Genomic DNA, 24127 nt, shown 5'->3' with positions numbered 1-24127 from the left:
CTACAGTCATAGGGCAGACATTCAGACTCTTTACAGACAGTGGCGGAAATTGAACCTAGATCTTCAGATCTTTGGCGCTGTAAAGCCTAAAGCTAACTGCTACACTACTGTGTCTTCCTTTAACAGTAACTTTAATGTGAAATGTAACCTTTTATTTCCTCTGCAAATTTTTGGTTTGTTATGTACCCCTAGGGTTCATATTTTCTGTGGACAATCACTTTAAAATGTCCAGAGAATGAGACTGGTTTTTGGACACTGTTTGAGCTGTTACAAAGAGAGAGAGAGTGAGAGAGAGTGAGAGAGACAGAAACTGCTCGAAAGATTGATTTTATGGTTTCTCTACAAGTTGTTTACCTTCCCACAAGAACACTTGCCTGCTTGTAAAGTTCTTACAGAGAGAGGAGGGCGGAGCAGGTTGATGGACAGCTGGTGTCCAACTCGTGGAGATAAATACCAGGTCTGCTGATAGACAGACGCGTGGTTTCAGATGCTGAACGAGCTTTGTTGCACCCACAGGAAAGTGGGGTTTTTGGAGGATCGATCAGTGGCTCTCGCAGTGTAAAAAGGTGTGACCGGTGGGGAATTATTTGTGTCCACCCTTGCCTGGGTGATAGTTCCATCACTGAAGAACGGTCGCACGTGTTATGGTCATAGTCGGTGTCTACAACAGGATTTCGGAAGACAACGGGAAGATCGACGGCATCAGCTCACCTCCCACCTCTCTCTCTCTCTCTCCCCCTCTCCCTCTCTCTCCCCCTCTCCCCCTCTCCCCCTCTCCCCCTCTCTCCCTCTCTCCCTCTCTCCCTCTCTCCCTCTCTCCCTCTCTCCCTCTCTCCCTCTCTCCCTCTCTCCCTCTCTCCCTCTCTCCCTCTCTCCCTCTCTCCCTCTCTCCCTCTCTCCCTCTCTCCCTCTCTCCCTCTCTCCCTCTCTCCCTCTCTCCCTCTCTCCCTCTCTCCCTCTCTCCCTCTCTCCCTCTCTCCCTCTCTCCCTCTCTCCCTCTCTCCCTCTCTCCCTCTCTCCCTCTCTCCCTCTCTCCCTCTCTCCCTCTCTCCCTCTCTCCCTCTCTCCCTCTCTCCCTCTCTCCCTCTCTCCCTCTCTCCCTCTCTCCCTCTCTCCCTCTCTCCCTCTCTCCCTCTCTCCCTCTCTCCCTCTCTCCCTCTCTCCCTCTCTCCCTCTCTCCCTCTCTCCCTCTCTCCCTCTCTCCCTCCCTCCCTCTCTCCAACGTTACTCAACTAACTACCTCGAACTGAACTGAACTCTCTTCATCAGCGTAAGACTATATCCATCCACCCCTAGGTTTGAAACAATTTTGTCACGTACCCCGTGACGGGTTAAAGAACCAGCAGAAATGGAAAACACTTGGGAGTCTGGTATTGCTATTAACTAATAGTGTTTATTAGTAACTGCAATACAGTACTATAAATGTAGATATTTGAAACAGGTTAGCAAGGACACACACACAAAACTAGGCTCTTTCAAACCTAGGGGTGGATGGATATAGTCCTACGCTGATGAAGAGAGTTCAGTTCAGTTCGAGGTAGTTAGTTGAGTAACGTTGGAGAGAGAGAGAGAGAGAGGTGGGAGGTGAGCTGATGCCGTCGATCTTCCCGTTGTCTTCCGAAATCCTGTTGTAGTCACCGACTATGACCATAATACGTTCTTCAGTGATGGAACTATCACCCAGGCAAGGGTGGACACAGATAATTCCCCACCAGTCACACCTTTTTACATTGCGAGAGCTAGTGATTGATTTCCCCGAATCGATCCTCCAAAAACCCCACCTTCCTGTGGGTGCAACAAAGCTTGTTCAGCGTCCGAAACCGTGTGTCTGTCTGTGTATCAGCGGCAAGTATCCTTGTGGAAATGTAAATAATGTAGAGAAACCAGAACATCAATCTCTCTTCCCCACCCCCTTCTCTCCATCCCCTCCCCAAACAGTGTCCAACGGCCAGTCTCATTCTCCTGACATTAAATTTAAAGTGATTGTCCGCAGAAAATATGAACCCTGGGGTTTTAACAGGTTAAAGATCATAGATCATCTAGGGAATTTTATGGTGTTGTTAAGAATGTATTCATGTGCTTTTACTTTAACAATTGCAGTCCTTACTACTTTGCATTCTTCAGCAATTTTCTTTTTGACAGAATCATTCTACTTTACATCTTTAAAAAAAATTGACTTTTAGTTATGATTACATAAAGTAACACAGCTTATATTTACTTACTCTGTTCCTGAGAGTAAATTCCTTGCTGTTTAGAAGAAGGTGCAGTGACTGCATTGAAGTGTGTGTGTGTGTGTGTGTGTGTGTATATATATATGTATGTATAAAATAAATAAATTGGGAGGAATTTATAGCATGACTTTAGATGACAGTCTTAAAATTCTACGTAATTGACATACAGTGTCATTGAGAATATTGAAGCAAATCTGGACCAGAAGGTTGAGGCAACAGGCATTATTTAAAGGGTTCTACCCGAGTCATTGCTGCAAGTCCATCTTACTCTGTGAAGATAGACATTTTTAACATTTCATCTTTATTGATCCACCCCCTCACTGTCAGTGATTGTTCTTTGCCAAACCTTCCCTCTATCCTGGATTGTAATGTTGGAGACACAGTTTTTGAGTATATTTAGATTTTATAAGTAAGGTTCTAGTTACATCGAAGATTCTGCAATATCAAGTCTTAACCAGAAGTGCTGATTTTGTAGAATCTGCTAATTGCCTGTACTTTTCAACTCCTTTTTGCCACTTGGCTCATTTCACCCACTGAGGTATCTGACCGCTGTCAGGTGCTCCCAGATTTTGTTAGTTAATGGTCTGTGAATTAAGCCAATCGCTCCCCTCAAATTGCAGCATAAACTGCAATCTACCAAAAAAAAAATCATTATTTAGATAAAATACAGCAAAATATTATTAAAGAACATGCTTTAGTTGTTTTAATAAAGTATCAAATATTTCACGTAACAATAAGATGGTCTCTCTGAAGACTGATTAACTATGCCAGTTGATAATTACTGATTACAATTAATAAAAGTAAATTAGGTTTTTTCATATTTTTGCCTGTATCTCAATTACAATTGTTACCCAAATTGTGATACCTGTCAAATGAAAGGTCATAGAGCCTAATTTTGAAACTTTTAGTGTGAGTATTATTATATTGTAGAATGTTTCAAATAAACACAGATTTGTACAATGCCTTTTTGTAACTGGCTAAAATATAAACACAAGATGTTTAACATTTTTGGCTGTGTATTGAACTAAATTAAGTTAGCTTGCCTAAAATCAGTGTTGTTCAGCACAAGTTGATTTTGGAAAAATTACGGAAATGTCACCAGATCAGTTGTAACTTCTACAGTTCTTGAGTAAATGAGACCAAAGCCACCATCTTTTTAATAAGCATTAACATCTAACATGTTTTCTTGAGTCTGCTCCAAATGTGCCTTTAATTGCAAATGTGGGATCTTTTTTTCTGATTCCAGTTACTTCATGAAAGTTTGATGTACAAATATGCAGCATTAGCTTGGCTTCATATGTGTCTTTCCTTTATCTTCGGTTCGATAACAGATGTATTCTATTTACAGGCAGAAAAAGTACATGAGCTGAATGAAGAAATAGGAAAGCTTTTGGCTAAAGCTGAACAACTTGGAGCTGAAGGAAATGTAGAAGAATCTCAGAAAGTCATGCAGGAAGTAGAAAGAGTGCGAACAAAAAAGAGGGAAGCAGAGGTACTGCTTTATTTTTTTTAACAATTGTGTGTTAATGCACTGATTCCCCATGAAATTGCTGTAGCCAATTTGGAATATTTGAGATTTCATATTTAAATTTCTAGTGGCCAGTAGTTATTGCTTTTGGTAGCTTGTAATCCAACTGTCATGCATGCACATTGAGATTTTCTACCATTTTTGCTGGTACTTTAAGTGATTTTTTTCATACATGCAGTCAGTTACTGGGACATGGGCAACCAGAGTCTCACAAGCATCGAGATGTAGGACAAAAATAGATTTTAAAACAAAGCATTAACGTAATATAGTTAATAGTGGATACCAGGGAAAAGCCATGCTTGTTGGAAAACTTGGAAATTTAATGTCTGTTTTAAGATTACTAACTTGCCAGAGCTCTTTGATTAAAATGTTCTTGCATTAATTCCTGTTTGGAAATCATTACTGAAAATTTCTCATTGATGTCCCACTGCGCATAGGTCACAATTAAATATAGAAGCAATTAGGGAAAATTTGACAGGGGCTGAGAAATCTGAGGAAATATTTGAAGCTTAATTTAAGACAAATGCTTTTTGGAGAAGGGAATATAGAAAAGTCATGCAGAAAGATAATACTCAGAGAAATAGTTGATATTGAGTAGATGGAGTATTTATGTCAATGAGCTAGTCACTGGTATGTATGTAATTTTTAATTGTTAAATTTGGTGTTTTGATATTAAAGATGTTTGTTCATTGTTTGTTATGCTTAGGATGAATATAGGAATTCAATGCCTGCTTCTAGCTTCCAGCAACAGAAACTGCGTGTTTGTGAAATTTGTTCTGCGTACCTCGGCCTTCATGATAATGATCGTCGACTTGCTGATCATTTTGGAGGCAAGCTGCACTTGGGATTCATTCAAATACGAGAGAAGCTAGATCACCTAAAGGTATTTTTTAACTTGTATTAGAAAATACTTCAAAGAACTGTAGAAGTACATGTTCTGGGTGCGAGGTTTCTATAATGCAAATATTTTCCTCCATTTATGTTTGGCCACAATATTGGAAATTATTTTAATATGTTGCTTTTTATAGATAAAACTAGTCATTTTTAACTAGTAATCAAGATGAATGCTCCTGCAGTTTTATTTATTCCTCCATTTGGAATTATAGAAAATTGTTGCAGAGAAACAAGAAAGAAGGAATCAAGAACGATTAAAGCGAAGAGAAGAAAGAGAGAAAGAAGAGAGGATGAAAAGAAAGTAAGATAAATTCTATACATACCACTGAATACCATTTAAGATTTAATTCTCTGAGTGGTTTCAGTTTAATGCATTCTAATTAATAATCGGTCTTAACTGTATTTTCAAAGCAAGTAAAATACAAAATCTTGTTCTATAGGTATCTATTGTGTTTCTATAATCTACTAAATATTGTTTTGCAGGTCCAGATCACGTAGCAGGGATCATAAGCGGTAGGTTTATTGTGCTATAAAATAAAGTTTGTTATTCTTAATCATGTGAAGGAAGAACTTTAGTTTTAAAATTTCTTATAACCATTTGTTTTGGTATTGTACTTGCATTGAAAGTCTGATGTATCAGTTTTTATTGCGATAGGTACTGATTGGAAAAAGTTCCTATTTTTTTTTTACTTCCCATCATGCACTTCCAGAAATTTCAGTTTGCCTCTTTAAAAAAGATTTACCTCATTTGGTGTTTTTTTTAAGGGAAATTAAAAATAACACATTCAGTAAATTGTATTTGAATAAATCTATTTAACATTTGATTTAATACTTCACATGCTTTAATCATGCCACTGAATAGATTTTTTTTAGATTGGATACGGACATTTTACAGTATTTCCCTACACGTATCAACAGAGATAGAAATTTCATGTCATGAAAATTTGAGATGTTTTTCTTTTTCTAAAATGTTATTAAGAGAAAATTAAAGATTGAAGTCCCAGCAGTGGTAAAACCAGCAATATGTTTGCAATATCCTAATTTGAACCATTTGGTTTGTTTTCAACAGAATGTATAAGTTTGAAACTATCTTATGGTTCCATATAAAACTTGAAAGCACATGTTTTTAAATTTTGAATTGCAAGGAAAATCTTTCCCCAGTTATTTGTGTTGCATGTTTTACCTTTAAAGAGCATAACGTGATGGTAGGAATATCAGAAAGCACCTGCAGGCAGGTGGAATGGTCAGGGGAGAGCTTGTGGGGTGAAGGCTTGGCCTTCAGGAACACTGTGTGAGAACTTGACGGTTCCAGATAGCTGGCAGCATTGATCTATCTTGACTCTTGTCCCGTTTTCATAAGGATACAGGTATTTATGAACCAACTTTTAAAAAGGCATGGAACTCTCAGTACTGCCAACTTCTTTATCTATCTGCAAATCTGCAATTTGGGATTCTAGGCCATGACACTGTATTCATTTTCCTTCATAGATGCTGGTTGACCTGTTGAATTTCTCCTGCATTTTATGTGGGTTGATCCTGAGACCTTTATCTTTTGTTTCTGCATTCCAGGATACCTGTACCAGATTCTTGCGAGCTATTCCTCAAACTTTTCTCTGCTGTGTTTGCCACCTGCTGCTGTTATAAGTATCTATTGTGCTGCTATATATGTATGTGCTAATACTTCTAAATAAAGGTAGAGTACAAAGTAAATGGCAGAAAACTTGGTAGTGTGGAGGAGCAGAGTGATCTGGGGGTACATGTCTCTCCCCCCCCCCAGATCCTTCACAGGTAGATAGAGTAGTTAAGAAAGCTTATGGGGTGTTAGCTTTGTTCTGGTCGCCTCAATAAAGGAAAGATGTGGAAGCATTGGAAAGGTTACAGAGGAGATTTACCAGGATGCTGCCTGGTTTAGAGAGTATGGATTATGATCAGAGATTAAGGGAGCTAGGCTTTACTCTTTGGAGAGACGGAGGATGAGAGGAGACATGATAGAGGTGTACAAGATATTAAGAGGAATAGACAGAGTGGACAGCCAGTGCCTCTTCCCCAGGACACCACTGCTTAGTACAATAGGATATGGCTTTAAGGTAAGGGGAGGGAAGTTCGAGGGGGATGTTAGAGGAAGGTTTTTCACTCAGAGTAGTTGGTGCGTGGAATGCATTGCCTGTGTCAGTGGTGGGGGCAAATACACTAGTGAAGTTTAAGAGACTACTAGTCAGGTATATGGAGGAATTTAAGGTGGGGGATTATATTGGGAGGCAGGGTTTGAGGGTCTGCACAACATTGTGGGTCAAAGGGACTGTAATGTGCTGTACTGTTCTGTGTTCTGCTCTGGCTCACTGAGAAAAGCAGGGTAAATCTGCTAACACGAGATTCTGGAAATCTTGACCAAAGCGCACAAAATGCTGGAGGAACTCAGCAAATTGGGCAGCATCAATGGAGGGGGATAAACATTTGACTTTTCGTGCCATGACCCTTCATCAGGACTGGAAAGGTAGGGACTGAGGCCAGAATAAGAAGGTTGGGGGAGAAGAAGTGGTGCAAGCTACCATGTGATGTTGAAACCAGGTTGTTGTGTGGTGGAAGGGAATGAAGTAGTAACTGGAAGAGATAAAGGGCTGATGAAGTAGCAATCTTTTCAGAGAGAGCAGTGGACAGTAGAAGAAAAGGAAGGAGGAAGGACATCAGGGCAGGTGAGGAGAAGAGAAGGGGTGAGGGGGGAGCCAGAATATGGAACGGAAAAAAGAGAAGGGGAAGGGGGAGACATTTCCAGAAGGTAGACAAGATTAATGTTTATGCCATCAGTTGAAGGCTGCTCAAACAGAATATGAGCTGCTGCTGTGCTAGGAGAATGAGATGTTGTAGTTGACCTCGACAGGCTGTCACCTCACCCGGAAGGACTTTTGGGGTCCCTGATGATGGTCAGAGGTTGTGTAGGGGCAGGTGTAGCATGAATCCTACCTATAAGGATAAGTGCAAGCAGGAGGATCAGTGGGAAGGAATGAGTGGACAAGGGAATCATGTAGAACATAATCTATGGAAGGCGGAGTTGGGTAGGCAAAAATGTGCCAATTACTGGTAGGATTCTGTTTAGGTGATGGAAATTATGGAGAATGATGTAGATACGGAGGCTTGTGGGATTATAGATAAGACTAAAGGGAACCATAGTCGTGTTATGGCGACAGGATTGGGATGGGGACTAATGTGTAGAAATGTTGGAGAAGGATGAGGGCTGCATACATAATGTGGAAGAAAGAGAATATGTCAGATCGCTCCATCCTGAGAACAGGTGCGATGGAGATGAAGGAGCTGAGTAAAGTGATAGTTTTTTTTTCTCCCAAGAGGCGGGGTGGGAAGAGATATAATCAAGATTACTATGACAGTAGATAAATCTACTGATCACAGTCTTAATTTAAGATGAACATTGATTTACTTGAAAGCAGAGAGAAACTGAAATTATTTTCATAGGACAGGAAAGGCTGAAGAAATTTGGCAGGGATTCATAATTTCCTTAATAAAGGAAAGGAAATATCCATTCCCAAAGTAAAATAAAGGAAGAGTACTTGAAGAGGTTTCTATTTTCTGGAATATACCTCCTGACAGATTGGAGGAAGCAAAATTGATAACTTTTGTAAGGAAAATTGGCAAAGGTATGGAAGGCAAGGTATGGGTTAGGTGGTGGAACTACAGTTGACTCTTTCAAAGAGTTATCATAGAGGTAATGGAACAAGTTACAGCCTCCTATTCTTTATTATTAAATGTTAGTGAACTACTGTTGTAGGTGTAAATGCAGTCAAAGGTGAGAGAATCTATAAAAAGACTTGCTGTTTGCTGCACTATCTTCTCCGTTCTTCAGTATTCGCTCTTCTGAATAGGCTTCCACCATTAGTATCCTAATAATAAATTTTCATTCCAAGCCGTTGTGCTTATACCAGAAGATTCAAGGAGGAAAATCCTGGCACTTGTTTTAAAATAAGCATCAATTAACCATTGTCAGACACATTGTTGAAATAGTCTAGCGGCTATTTGTATGTTTTACTCAATTTTAGTACTCATTACACAAAATATTTGCTTGTGTTTACATTTTAACAATTGTGGGTCTTGTGCAAAGCCAAAGTCTTTGAACAAATGGAAATGTGAGCAAGTAAACTTCTTATTAAGTATTTACTGAAGTTTTGATTGGTTGACCTTTCCAGTAGTAAGTGGCCATACTAAATATCTTTCAACAACATGCAAGCTGCTGGAGGAACTCAGTGGGTGAGGCAGTGTTTATGGAGGGAAATGGACAGTCATTGTTCCACATTGAGACCCTTCATTGGGCCGGATGAAACCTCAATGGATGCTGCCTGGCCCACTCAGTTCCTCCAGCATGTTTTGGGTCCATCATTGCAGTCGTTTATTTCTACTGAATTTCTTTGTTTAGCTGGCAGATAATCAAACACTAAGGTAAAAAACTGCAATGCACAAGGGTTCAACCTGACTACAGTTATCCTGCTGTTCAATTGTTTCATTTTGCTAGAAATGTGTATTATGGTTCTCCATCTTACTACTGTTAACCATTGGTTGAAACATTTACAGATCAAGGTCACGGGATCACCGGCGGAGACGCTCTAGTTCTCCTGCTCACGAGCGACGTAGGTCTAGGTCAAGGTCCAGGTCCAGAGAGCGAGAAAGACGCCGCAGGCACAGATCTCGTTCACATAGCCGCAGCAGAGGGCATTGTCGCAGCTCAAGAGAGAAAAGCAGGGACCGGAGTTCAAAGCATAAGTAAGACTCATGAAGTTATTGAAGTTTTAAATTTCTGGAATATCATTCCAACTCATTATGATATTAATTCTGTGTTAAGACTGCACAGGTTATAACCCCTTTCATGACTGAATATAATCTGTGCAGTTAGCTACATATTTTATTTGTATTAATTTTTAATGTTGGTATGGATTTTAAGAGGAATCTGTATACAATGACCCTGAACACAGGTTATGTTTGTAAAATGTCGGCAGAATTATTTACCCGATCGTCGTAATTGAAGATCTAACCAGTTATTCATGTATGATTTGTTGTATTTAATAGTTGGAGATTCGTAGCTTTTTCCAAGGTTCAGCTGTTCCATCAAAGATCGATCCATGCTCTTAGAATTGTAAAACAGTCTTTCCAATTAACTTAGCTTCCCCTTAGGGGGATTAGATTATAGTGATGGGTTTGATGTGCTGTCATTATGTGTGAGTGTCTTTTTAGCCTTATTCAAGAAATGTAACTGAGAAATATGGATAAAGTTAAACTAGTTACCACCACCAGCACAAATTAATTTTGCTGTGATTGAGAAACCTATTTGTGATTAGTTAAACATTTCTTATGAGTATTTTCTCAGAATTAACCTTTTTAAAATTGCATTCTCTAATTATGCAATAAACCATGCAAACTTCTGTTAGGTAAGCTGTAGGTTTTGGGGGTGGGGAGGGGGAGACAAATCAAGAAACATGTAAATTTGTCAAGCATTTTATAAAATAATCATTTTAACCTAACTCTTTTTACTTTAGTTATCGAAATCTTTTGCATAATTTGCATTCAGACTGATCAGCTTCACTGTTTACATTTCATCAAGAGCATCTTCCTTTGCAAGGGATTGATTTATAAGTGATCTTAGAAGCTTCATTTTAATTGCAAGAAAGTATTTGGAAAGTGTTAAATTCCATGCACCATTTTGGTGGATTTTGCATTGTAATCTGGATAGAAGGAACAGAATGAAAGATTTTTGGATGTGTGGATGAAAGATGCAAAAATGATACTGGCTGGAAAGTGGCAGAAGGAGAGAAGCAATAGAGTACATAGAGGGGACAAGGGAAGGATAGTGAACACAGGAGAAAGAACGCTGAGCGCAGTAGGAAAGGAAATTTACAGAAGAAATGATTTGGGGGAAATGAGTAGGACACAGCAGTAAGAGGTGGGGGAGAGAAATGTGGGGCATGTACAGAAGTAGCGATGGTATCATTACAGAAATTGGAAAGCAGAGCTGTGGAAAGGAATTTGGAAGTGGGGAGAGGGGTAGGGAGGATGGGAAATGATTTAAAAGCTATTATTACTTTTGAATAGACATGAAACGATCAGACTTCAGTGTTGTTCTGTAGGGCCTCTTCAACAATAGTATTGCTAAGAGGATCAGTATTTCCAATGCCATATCAATTAATTCAAGTACAGAAAAAGTGATCTGTCCCCATCTTCAAAGTGGTGTCTTAATGATTAACAAACCCCTTGGATGGGTTCATTCATTAGGTTTCAAAATTCTTGAATTTTTTCATTTACAGTGAAAATGTAAGAAAATCAGTGCAAGGAATGTAATCAGAATAATCTTGATGACTGCTCTAAGCTTGCCAAGTGACATTAAATTGACACCCTTTCTAGTGCAAGACTTGTATGACTCACCACTCAGTGTTATACATAATTAGGGCTTGAATTTTTGGGGACATTAACTAATTTAAAAATGAAAAACACCCACTTGGAAAATTGTTCTTTTCATACTTCCCCATCAATAAAACCCTGCACTCAGTGGATGTCAACCATGCTAAATTTACAATTTGATTCAGTTTGGTGCTGCATGTTTTCGAAAATGCTTTTATAGATCATGCAGTAATCTTGTTTGCAGGGTACTGGTTGGTGACATGAACGTGGTGAAAAGAGTCAGTGGAGGAGGAAACAAAATGTGTTTGCAATTGATAATGAAGATCTTATTAAAGGAGTAATTACGGAAGAGCTTTAATTAGTCTTCAGTTGTTAATATTGTCTTTTTTCATTTGGTTGAAAACCCTTGAGTGAAGTTCTGTGTTAATAATTGGAAATTCGTGTTTAGATGAGCGCTAATAAAACCAGCAACCGTACTAATCAAAAAAGTTTAAAAATTCAAAACCATGCAAGATAGCTAATTATCCCCAAATAAAAAATAGCCTTATTATAGTACTATCTAGTATTAAGCTGAAACAAATATAATGTAATCTTTAATTTAAAAACAAAATTAAAATATTCTGTCTTTTTTCACCACTGTATTTCCTATTTCACATTCAAAATTTCTTTTAACTTTGTTCATTCTATCCATTCTGTTACACTTTTTTTCATACAATATTCTGAATTGTTAGCTTTGATCTTAGCAGACTGTTCATCAAGTTAAAAGAGATGGGAAAGCTGTACCAGGTCACTTAACCTGTGCACTTCCAGTAAGTGTTCCTCGCTGGTCGAAAGGAACATTTTGATCTCTTCTTTCAGATGCACCAACAATTGTATCATCTCAGCTGGTTTGCATCAGGGTTGAAATGGAGTCAAGCTACATAGCTGCATACAGCATCTTTTGGAGAGTTTGCCTTGTGGGCCGACTTGGCAGCTGAAATAATAGAGGTTTGTATTAAATAAAAGTGTTGTTTTTCAAGGTCTTCACAGGATCGATCTTCTAGGGAAAAATCAAGAGATAAGGATCGAAAGGAGAAGAGTTCGGCAGAAAGGAAACATGAAAGTACAAATGGGAAGTCAGAATTAAATGCAACAAGTCCTGAAGAAAGGGAGGCTGGTGAAATCTGAAGTATTGACTGAATCAAAAAAGTTCATGTAAAACTGAAAATATTTTAAAACCCTTTTGAATTTCTCTTGTTTATATATTCCTGCCATGTAGTGCTTCATTTTGGCAGAGAAAATTTCATAGATGTAGGAATGCATTTATTTTTCCATTGGTGTTTCAAGATTTCCTCTGCGGTTTATTTATAAATGAAATAAAATAAGCAAGTAGTTTCTTTTAAAAACTGACCATCTTTGGAACCAACATGAAATTTTTCTAGTAAGTACCTGTTTAGTTAGTAATTTGGTCTCTGCAATGAAATAAGTTCATGTCAGCTTAATGAGATACAAGAACTTTATAACTGATTAACTACTGATGGAGTTCTTCAGATTGTATGCTACAACCTCATTATAAGACCCACAAAATCAAATACCATTAATATTTTTTCAGTGTTTCTGTGGCCATTCATTAGATCAGAGGGCAAGAAGCCAGTGAAATATTCAAGTGAATATTTTCACTTTATGAAAAATAATTTTGTCAAACTTTTTAATATTTTTGTTGGTGCAGTATATTTGTATGATTGTACAGGTTAATATTACAACCCAAGCTCCAGGTTAAGTTAGTGAATTTATTTTGAGAGCTACTTCATGTTACAAAAAAAATTCAATAATTTTCTCTTAAATACAAGATACCTTAAATCTCCCTGTAAAAGGACTTTTTGACACCATTACCTATTGGTGTCAAAAAGTTATCATCATTTCAATATTGCAACTGTTATTTTGCATCACTAATGTTGTTTAATTTGAATATTATGAGTGATGTAAATTACTCAGTGCACTGAAGTGTGAGATCTTGAAAGCTGAGCATCACATCAACTATCATTTTATCTCCCCTAACTTGATTTAAAGCCATAGTTTAAACTGCCTGTTAGTTCTTTGACACTAAATTTATTTGGAATCCTTTTATTATGAGAAAAGCTGCAGGTTACTTATGCAGTTGAAAGCATGTCTGTGAAGTTCATAACATCTAGTTGCAGTATAACTCATCTACTAACTGTACATAATCCATTGTATGTACCAGCTGATGTTATGTATAAAATAATAGTTAACTTTATGCATTTCCTGGTAAATTCCATGATTTTTAGATTTTATTTTGGAATATTAAAACTGGAAGGTTCCAGCTTAAGCAACACACCTTCTATAGTTCTACTGTTCAGTTCAGATCATAATTATAAGTGGTTTCCTCTTGCTTGGTTCAGAACAAAGGCAGCAACTGCAATTTGTTAACAGCTTTTAATACCGAGAGTAGGGTAGCAACTTAATTTGTCACCCTCACTGAGATTTTACTGATGGATTTGGAAAAAATTTGTAACTATACATTTAACTTGTTACAGATTTTGATACAAGAAAATCATAACTAACTTATAACTTTCTAAGTATGTGTGCTATTTTGTAAGTTTCATTATAGAAATAATATTTAAATGTCCATTAAAAGTGAATTGATACATTGCACTTGTTAATTGGAGTTTGAATTTGTCCATCAATAAAATCTACAATTCATTCTTTTACTTTTACTGAGGGTTAAATAGGTTTTTTCAGTTACGTTTATCAATTTATAAAAAAAAGACACAACATTCCACTTGCCTCTATGAACTGCATGAAGCAGAACAATAGTTCTGTATATTTTTAAAACATACAATACCGAAAATATGCTCTCTTCAATAAAGGGTAATGGTTAACTATCCATTCTGGCCTCAATCTTACAAAGTTGTACAAATAGTTTTAAGTGTAATTGTTGGCTGTTCTATATTGCCAAAATTTAAAGTGGGTAATGCCTGCATACTATTTTTCACCGTACCAAACTCTCCTCTTGATTTGGTTCTAATATCTAAAATAGTTTTTTTTATTGCCACTTTGATTTAGGTTTTCCCGTCCTGACAAGATTGTAATCTGGATCTACTGAACAAAGCTACAAAGCTGGCAACCTTTCCTTTACTGGAGCAGTTGTAATTTACATCACCTATTAAGTGTCTTTAAGATTGTAAAATCACTCATACCAAATGCAGAAATCAATTTTTCAGTGTTAACTATGACTTCGTAAATTTAAGCTGTTTGAAATTTATTCAGCAGTGAACTGCATTCCATTATGATTTGATGCTTGAGTTTCAGAATTTGGTGTAAAATATGTTCAGTCCCAAATGTTGAGGTAATTCAAAGAAATGTAGAGGACTCTAAGATTTTGTTACACATTCTAACAATATGTGATTGGAAACTTCAGCAATACAGGCCTTAAGAATGTAAAATATCTTTATTTGTCTATATTTGCATTCTTTGCTTTTTCCACATAAAATATTTGATCTTTCCTTTCTTCGGGGGGGGGGGGGGTGGCATTAGAGAAGTTTAGCTTTAATTTTGTCTATCCTTACAATAAAGAGAGTGTTTAATTAATGTCAGGTTATTTAATTCCATTCTATCTGGATTCTTATTTTTCAGTTGTTTGTACCCCTCTAATGTTCCTGTTAGTTCTGCTAGCATTTACTAATTTTTTTCAGCTACCTTTTGTTGAATATACCGGCTACAATTCTTCTTGCCTGATTGCTATCATGCAGCTGTAGCTTGTAGAGTTTCGTGACAGTGGAAATCTGAGTTAACAGATGAAGAAAGTTTGTAATTCAAGTCCTAGCCTATGGTAACTAAAGAATTTGAGTTGCAGTTTTCATTGAAGAAAGTAGGATGTGGAGTCAGGAGGATGAGGAACTAGCACCAGAGTGGGATTTGTTAACTTTCATCCTGACCATTTGCTGTGACTGAATATGGATTTTATTTTTAAATTGAAAGGTACAGACTGAAGCAGATGTACTTTGGAGACACTGTGGAGGTTTACAAAGGGGGGGGGAAGTAATTGAAGTGTGGTAGCACTTTACTGTTTGGAGTATGCCTTCACTGCAGTATAAAGGAGGAAGAGTAAGGAAAATATAAGGCATCATCTTCTGAAAATTAACACAATTAAAAGAAACAAAGTTGAATAATTGAGAAAAATGAAGGTGTTCTGGAAACCAAGAGAAGGAAGCCCAAATCGAAAGGAAATTAAAATAGTCTGACCCATGTTGAAAATGGCCAAAGATCATTAAAATCAAAGTGCAACCTCAAGGGCAAAGATCTGTATAAATAAATCAAAGGACTTGTTTCTTTCAGACCAGAGGCTTAGTCTCAGAGGGATATCTATTTAGAACAGATGAGGAAAATTTTCTTTATCCAGAGGATGATGAATCTGGAATTCATTGCCACAGACAGTTGTGCAGGCCGAGTTATTGGATATATTTAATGTGGAAGTTGATAGATACTTGATTAATCATGGTGGTAACAGGTACATGGAGCAGACAGGAGAATGGGGTTGACAGGGATAATAAGCTATTATGGTGTGGCAGCAGAGTCAGTGGGCTGACTGGCCTAATTTTGCTCCCATGTGTTATGATCTTAGTTAAAACACTAGGTAAATTAATAGTGCTCCTGCCGTGAGATAATTTGAAAGGAGATAAATGGATTGAACAGGACAATGGGGATAAACACAAGATTTCCCCATATACACCAGTAACAGATTATTTAAAAGCAGATTTAATAGTAACACTATGGATTGTATGAAATTTTAGTTAGGGTTTATATTCACTGCTGTCAGGATGTTGTCTTTTTTTGGAACATTTCTGAATCTGGACCATTTTAAAATAATAACAACCAATAGATTTTGATAGTCCACATTATCAGAGTTATGAAAGTCACACAAGTAAATAGCTTGTATCAAACCCCAGTAAATATTAACACAGATGCAAGGAACTGAATAGATTACCTATTACTTTGTGTATATCTTTGCTCAGTTTTCTGTTCACTATTGTAGTAAAATTGTCTTCAAAGTTCTTGATTTCCCCTTGTGTTCATATTCAAAATTGGGTACTATGTTCACGATTATATTGATCCTAGGTCACAATGTTATGTTCGAGCAATTATGCAGTAGGCAGCAGACAAGCTTAAGCACCACTTCTGTGAAATAGAATACGGAATTATCTTGCATGACCTGCATTATTCGGGACATGCTGGTGACAGCCCACTTTATCAATGCATCTGTGATGGAGAGGGGGAGTGAGCGAGGGCATTTAAATTAATGAAAGGTGATATCATGGACTGAATGAAATTCTGAAGGGGGAATGTTTACACTGACTAAAGAATCAAAGACTATATCTGTGGCATCAGTACAATTGTATATTTCTGAAATAAAAACCAAATGTGGTAAAAACTCAGCCACTCAAGCAGAATTTGTGGAAAGCGAAACCAGTCAATGTTTGTGATAAGGCTTATAGAGGTTAGGATCTGGAAGAGGAGGGAAGACCAGAGCTGGGAGAGAGGTAAAGTGCACGACATAAACCCAAATGAAAATGAGTTCAGGAGATGAGGAGCAGGTGAGCTGACCATTAGCAAGACAAAAGGGAAAACAACATGATCAGAGTAGTAAATGATTAAAGTTCAATTTAGCTCAAGTTGGAAAATCCAATGTTCATCCAAGAAAGTAGATATTATTCTAATTTATGGTGGATTTCAGTGCAGCCGCAGAAGAGGACACAGGTAAAATGCTATAATGTGCCCCATCTTTCTGACCTATGATGCTAGTGTTTCCCTTCTTGCATTTGCGAACAGCCCTTGGTCTTATTCTGAAATGCCATCTAGCATAAGCAGCTTTCCTCTGGCAGACTTGTCCTTATTTTCATGAGTAATGCACTATTTATAGAGCAAGATAAATATTTCCAGGTTCTGATTCTGCCTCATGAGTTCCCCTTACTGATACTACACTCATCCTAGGTGTGATGGAGTTCTGAAGTAAACTGTCCAGTTGTGTCACCCTTAAACTTCAGTGTCAGAGTTCCTTTACGCTAGCTCAATAAGTAACGTTATGCATCTTGAAACTTAAGGACTCAGAATAAATGCAGTTAATTACGCAAACATTAAGCTATAGGATATAAGTGTTCCATGTTTACACAAGTACAGGAGATGGGGCTAGAACTGGCAAGAAAATAAGGCTTCTAGCCTCCATCTTCTCGAGTTTTGTAAACTCGACTCTTGTACTTCGAACATTTTATCCTGTATATATGTGAGGTTATGTGCTTAGATCACTTAAGACTGGAACCCATAATTTGAGTCAACATTTGTCACAGGTGACAGATACATTTGAGTCTTAGATTTGGAATGTAGCATTTTAAATAAACCTGGTTAAGCTATAGTGAAATAGTTTAATTAAGTGGCAGTTCACATAATGTAAATAAAGCACTATTTTAATTTGTACATAGTTTGATTTAAACCTGTTCATTTCAATATTAAATCAAGGGCAAGGGGGGTTAGGTTATTACAGTCAATAGAAGATGGGCTAATTTGAGAAGCGGCAAGTAAGTTGTGTCCAATCAATTTCTAACAACTCTGAAGGAAGAATGGAAAATTGAGAGAGGTGTGCAATTTGCATTATTTTGAACTCCCAGGGAGCAATTATCTCAGTTTTGATCCCTCCCCTTGCTCCCACAATGGATGTGGGAGTGTCGGGGAGGATTGAAGGATGGAAACATGGAGAACAGAAATACATCATTCCATGCACAAGGTCATAATTGCATTATATTGTCCTGCACTTTATTATCTTTTCAGTTCAACTAGTTTCAGTTGATGTAATACTCAGCTCTCCCATTATCTCAGCCATCCATCATATATTGTTTTATTATGCAAATTTAGCACTTGAGAATGGATGCGGTGTATTTGCCTCAATTACTTTTTGTATTGGTAAGTTCCACATTTTAACAATTCTTTATTTCACTAATGGATTGATTAGCTGTTTTGTGTTATGTATGTATTTAATTTTGGACCATCTTGTAAGTATGCACCACACATGTCCCATTCTTAATGGTTCCAGTGGTTATCTCAAAGTCTTCTCTAAAGGAATTATTCAATCCTTTACAATCTTTCCTGGTTGTTGTGACCTTAATTCAGATGCTGTCCTGTGCAGCATATTTGTGTATTCTCTAGTATGTGTGTGTGTTATAATGCATAGTTGAGAAAGCAGAACCCTTCAGTGGAGCTTGATCAAGATTTGATATGCTTGACATTATTTTCAATTCCAAAACCCTGGAAATAAACCCCATTGTTAGCATTTTCTTCACATTGTTGCCTTCAGTGCTACTTTTAATGTCTTGTTAAAGTGATTTCTTTGCTCTTCTACCCATTCAGTTTGTTTTCTGTGATATGAAAAAAGTAAACTTCCATTTACAAATGACTTCCTTATCCTTATTATGCCACAAAATGCATTCCAACCAATTAAATACTACAAAAATATTGTCATCTCAATATGGAAACTATGGTGGAGAGGCAGAGCCTTAATGAATTAAGGAAGTATGCACAGGCTGGTGTGTTTTGACCTTGAAAGTTGAGCCATGGAGTAAGTGCATAGTATGTTCTCAAACATCAAAGTGTCCATGGTTAAATCTATTTTAGTGGTGTTGATGGTGCAACAAATGTGATATTCCTGTTCAAATTATTTGCAAATTAATTTCAAATATTAATGCTGAATTGATTGTTCTGTTCAAATCATATGCAAAGATTATGAAAGGTAATGTCCACGCGCTGTCCATGAACCTTGCATATTCTGTTAGAGTTCTTTGACAACGTATTTAGCAGAATGGATCCACAAGGATCCTGTCTGGTTTAAGTGTCCTAAGGCTTTCTTTTTCTTCCTGATTAAATTTAGGATCTCTCAGGTCATCCAATGTTCCCTTACCATTCTTGACTTTTCTGGAACATGCTATTCCTGATTTCTGATCAGCTGATCTTTAAACAACTCCTACATGTCAGTCGAGGCCTTGCCCAACAGAACATTTAACTCCCAATCAATGCCACTTAGCTCCTGTCTTATTCTGTTATTATTTGATTTCCCCTAATTCAGATTCTTTTCTGGAAATCCAAGGTATAGTCAACATGGCCTTGTGCACAGTAAGTTGAGTCTAACCATTCTGAGAGTTTTCAAGGAAGTTAACAGAAGAATTCATGAGGGCAAGGTGGTGCATCCTGTCTAATGGACTTCAGCGAGACCTTTTAAAGGGTCATGCATGGGAGGTGGTCAAAGTTCAGTCACTTGGTATTCAAGATGAGGTAGTAAATTGGATTAAGCTGTGGGGGCTGGTGCTGGGTTTGCTGCTGTTTGTCATCTGTATCAACGATCTGGATGTTAATGTGGTAATCTAGATTAGCAAATGTGTGGATAACACCAAGATTTAGGGTCTAGTTGACAGTGAGGAAGACTCAAAGCTTGCAGTGGGATCTGGACCAGCTGGAAAAATGGGCTGAAAAGTGGCAGATGGAACTTAATACAGACTGTTGCACTTTGGGAGGATCAATCATGGTAGGTCTTAGATGGTTAGCGGTGGGGCATGAAGGAGTACAGAAGAAGATGAATCTGAATATAGATTCATGATGGCTTTATAGTGGTGACACAGGTAGATAGGGCCTTAAAGCAAACTATTGACACATTGGCCTTCATAAATCAATGTATTAAGTATGGTATTGGGATGTTTTTTAAAAAATATAAGAATATAAATTGCCTGGTTTTCTGCATTACTCATAAAATGTGGTCTGATCTTCATCCAAGTCACAATAATAGACAAACATGATCCATCTAAGCTAATAACACACAAACAGTTGTACTTTTCATGTCTTTATTGAACACATTGTTTAATCATTCACAGCCCAGGCTGGAAAAAGTATGTGAACCCTTATAGTTAACAACTGGCAGAACCCCTTTGGCAGCATCAACCTCCACAAAACTTTTCCTGTAGCTGTAGCTGATCAGACTTGCACACTGGCAAAGAGGAATTTTAGACCATTCCTTCATACAAAACTCAGTTCATTGATATTTCTGGGATGCCTTGCATGTACATCCTCTTCAGATCATGCCATAGCATCTCAATTGGACTAGGATCGGGACATTGAGTTGGGCATTACAAAACATGGGTGTTCTTAAACTATGCTGTTACTGATTTACTCTCGTGCTTTGGGTCATTTGTGGCATTATCTAGCTCCTATGGGCTGCTACTCTGACATTCTCCTGTAAAATGCCTTGATAAGATTTGGATTTGCCTCAGTGATTGCAAGCTATCAAGGCCCTAAGGCAGCAAATCAGCCCCAAACCACGACACCCTTCCCACATGTTTCACTGTTGGTATGAGGTTTTGCTGTTAGTCTGCAGTACCCTTTTTTCTCTAAACACAGAGGTGTGCATCTGTGCCAAATAGCTCAACTTTTGTCTCATCTGCACAGAACATTGCCCCAGAAGTGTTGTGGAACGTACAGGCGGTCTGCAAATTTAAGAAGTGCAGCATTTTTTTTTTAGTTTTTGGAGTGCAGTGGTTTCCTACATAGTGTCTTTCCATGAACACCGTTCTTCTTCAATATTTTCCTTAGTGGACACATGAACAGAGAATTCAGCAATTATAGAGATTTCTGCAGGTCTTTTGCTATTACCCTTGGATTCTCTTTCACCTCTTCGGCATTGCATGTTGTGCTGTCGGTATGATCTTTGCAGAACGCCCACTCCTAGAGAAGGAAGCAACAGTACTGAAATTTCTTGTAGACAATTTCTCTTACTGTGGACTGATGAACACTCAGGTCTTTAGAAATGCTTTTGTAACATTTTCAGCTTCATGCATCTCTTCAAATCCAAGGTCCCCCGAAAGTTATTTTGATTGAGGCATGGTGCACATGAGTAGCCCTTTCTTGAGAAGAGCACTCAGTAACCTGACTTGAGTTTTTTTAAAAATATAGGGCAGGGTGCCTCTACAATCCGCACCGCCAATCTCATTGATTGGTACTGCTGACTCCAAAATAGCTTTTGCAGAAGGCATTACCACAGATGTTCACTACTTTTTTGAACCTAGACTGTGATTGCTTAAATGATGTACTCAGTATTGACGAGAAGTACAATTGTTTGTGTGATATTTGTTTAGGCAGATTGTATTTGTCTATTGTAATTTATGTGAAGTTACTGCATTTTATGAGTAATGTGAAAACCAGGAAATTGCAAAAGGCCCATAAACATTTTCTTGCAGATATATAGCATCTGACCTTGTCTTCCTCTCAAACTGTAGGCTGAGTTCTATCATATGATCACTGCCTCCTAGGGTTCCTTTACCTTAAACTCCCTAATCAAATCTCATTCATTACTGAACACCCAACCCAGAATTGTTTCTCCCTTAGTGGACTTAACCAAGCTGCTCTAAAGAGCCATCTTGTAGGAATTTACAAATTCCCTTTCTTGGGATGCAGCACCAACCTGAGTTTCCCAGTTTACCTGCATATTGAAATACCCCTTATTTATCATAACTTTGCCCTTATTACATGCCTTTTCTATTTCTCATTGAAATTTTAATCCCACATTCTGGTTACTGCTTGGGGCCCTGCATATAATTTAAGAGACTACTGGACAGGTATATGGAGGAATTTAAGGTGGGGGGTTTGATGGGAGGCAGGGTTTAAGGGCCGGCACAACATTGTGGGCCGAAGGGCCTGTACTGTGCTGTACTATATAACTTGCATCAGGGTCTTTTTACCCTTGTAGTTTCTCAAATCTACCCACAAGATTTCTACTACTACTGATCCTATGTCACCTCTTTCTTTGATTTCAATTTTTACCAACAGAACCACCCTTCCCCTGACTTTTTAATACAATATGCATCCTTGGATATTAAGCTTCCAACTATGAGCTTCTTTCAGGTACGACTCAGTGATGCCTATAATATCATACTTGCCAATGTCTAATTTTACTATAAGATAATCTACCTTATTTCATATACTGTGAGCATTCAAATAGAATACATTCAGTCCTGAATTCATCACCCTTTTGATTTTGCCCCCATGTAACACTTCAATTCATCCCACTGTCTGCAATTTTGCTGTATTATCTGCCTGTCCATCCTTAGACTCACTACACAGTGCAACTACGTCTACACCAACTGCCCCTTCCTCAGCCACATCATTCCAGTTCCCATCCCCCTGCCAACTTTAACCCCTTCCCAACAGCTCTTGCAAACCTGCTCACAAGGATATTAGTCTTCCTTGGGTTCAGGTCAGCTGTAACCCAACCTTTTTGTACATGCCATACCTTCCCCAGAAGAGATGCCAATGATCCAGAAATCTGAAACCCTGCCCCGATTGTCCTGCCAAAGGGACTGGACCCAAAACATTGACTCTGCTCTTTTCTGTAGATGCTGCCTGGCCTGCTGAGTTCCTTCAGCATTTTGTGTGTGTTACACAGTATTTGGAGTAGTCCAGAGATAACCTCCTTGGAGGTAATGTTCTTCAGCCTCTTCCCTATACTTAAAAATCTCTTAAGCTCATCCTTCTTGCCCATAATAATTCTAGCATTGTAATAAGCACATCGGTCCCAGCATATTTATTAGTTTCACCTTTGTTGCCCTTTTAATCTTGTTATAGCACCTCGCCCTCAACCCTACCACCTGTTGTGATTCCTATCTTCCAGCCATTCTGGTTTAAGCTCTCCTGTGTAAGTCAAGCAAACAGGATGAGGATATTATTCCCCTCCATGTGAGATGCAAACTGCATTGTTTGTGCAGGCCCTACCTGTCTTGGAACAGACTACAACAATGTGAGTTAAGTCACCTTGGTAAGAAAAACAGTAATGATAACTATTTTGGAATTGGGTATTGATGGTGTTCAAGGAGACCTAGTTATCCTTGCACCTGAGGCACTTCAAGCTAGCATATGTAGGTACAACGGGCATTTAGGAAAGACTGTCCAGTTCTTGAACCAACTGGAACAACTCTAATCATTAGATTGGCAAAATTATCACCTTTTTCTTCGAATTGTGTTCTTTTTTGTACAAATTGATTATAATCAAGGTTTAGTTTGCTTCTATATGAATGCTGCATATATAGTGCTTTGTGCCTGTAATGCTGCTGCAAGCAAGTTTTTTCATTACACGTGCATTTGACAACAAACTTTGCCATTTATTGCGAGAAGCTTTGAATAGAAGAATAAAGATGGCAATTATACAAAATTACTTATCCTCGATAAGACCACACTTAGAACATGAATTACGGCAGTAACCTTTTGAAATTGGTCAGCAATTTGTCTCCAAGCAGTCTGATTAATAGCTATGAGATCGGCCTTCTCATTGCTGCTGATTATCACCTGGGTTTGCAAAGTTGTGTTTTCAACTGAATTGTTGATCTTTTATTCAGTGGTAGTAGTGTCAGTTGGACATTGTATGTGGTAAACTGTAACTTGGTGTTAGCATAATCAGAATCCGGTTTATTATCACTGTCATGTCATAGAATTTGATGTTTTTTTGTAGCAGCAGCACACAACAATACATGAAAAATTAAGTTAATATAAATCAATAAATAAATAGTGTGAAAGTGGAATAATGGGGTTATGTCCATGGACCATTCTGAAATCTGATAGTGGGGAAGAAGTTGTTCCTGAAACACTTGAGTATGGGTCTTCAGATTCGTGTACCTGCTCCAAAATGGTAGTAATGAGAAGAGAACATGTCCCAGATGGTGACAGTACTTAATGATGGATACACCTTTAGGCAGCACCTTTTCAAGGTGTCTTTGGTGGTGAGGTTGTACCCGTGATGAAGCTGGCTAAGTTTACGACCCTTTGCGGCTTTTTTTTTATCCTGTGTATTGGAGCCTCCATGTCCGCAACCAGTTAGCATGTTCTCCATGAAATTTGCTGGAGTCTTTAATAAACACACCAAATCTCCTCAAATTCCTGATGAAATAGTCGGTGGCATGCCTTCTTCGTGACTGCATCAATGTGTTGGGTCCAGGACCAACCATCTATAGTTATTAGTTTATTAGGACTTTATTGAGTATGCCCACAAGAAAATAAATCT

At 38.0% G+C, this 24127-nt stretch overlaps 1 protein-coding gene across 9 annotated transcripts in view; it reads left to right on the top strand.

Moving 5' to 3' along the window:
- The window catches only part of luc7l (LUC7-like (S. cerevisiae)), a 120805-nt gene that overhangs the window by 10680 nt on the left and 85998 nt on the right, over positions 1-24127 (top strand). For 2 of the 9 annotated variants that reach the window (XM_059979641.1, XM_059979646.1), the window contains 6 exons: positions 3580-3723; positions 4466-4642; positions 4866-4954; positions 5137-5166; positions 9232-9420; positions 12069-16100. In XM_059979641.1, coding sequence (XP_059835624.1) covers positions 3580-3723; positions 4466-4642; positions 4866-4954; positions 5137-5166; positions 9232-9420; positions 12069-12216 — 777 coding nt within the window. In that variant the 3' untranslated portion in view covers positions 12217-16100. Of the gene's footprint in view, positions 1-3579; positions 3724-4465; positions 4643-4865; positions 4955-5136; positions 5167-9231; positions 9425-11907; positions 12037-12068; positions 16101-24127 lie in introns of those variants that run through there. The other 7 variants (XR_009513981.1, XM_059979645.1, XR_009513979.1 and 4 more) reach the window with 6 other exon arrangements.

Source organism: Hypanus sabinus, chromosome 9 (assembly GCF_030144855.1).
Source record: "Hypanus sabinus isolate sHypSab1 chromosome 9, sHypSab1.hap1, whole genome shotgun sequence".
Taxonomy (NCBI): domain Eukaryota; kingdom Metazoa; phylum Chordata; class Chondrichthyes; order Myliobatiformes; family Dasyatidae; genus Hypanus; species Hypanus sabinus.
Note: the sequence above shows the minus strand (reverse complement) of the source record. Positions and strands in the feature narration are given on the sequence as shown.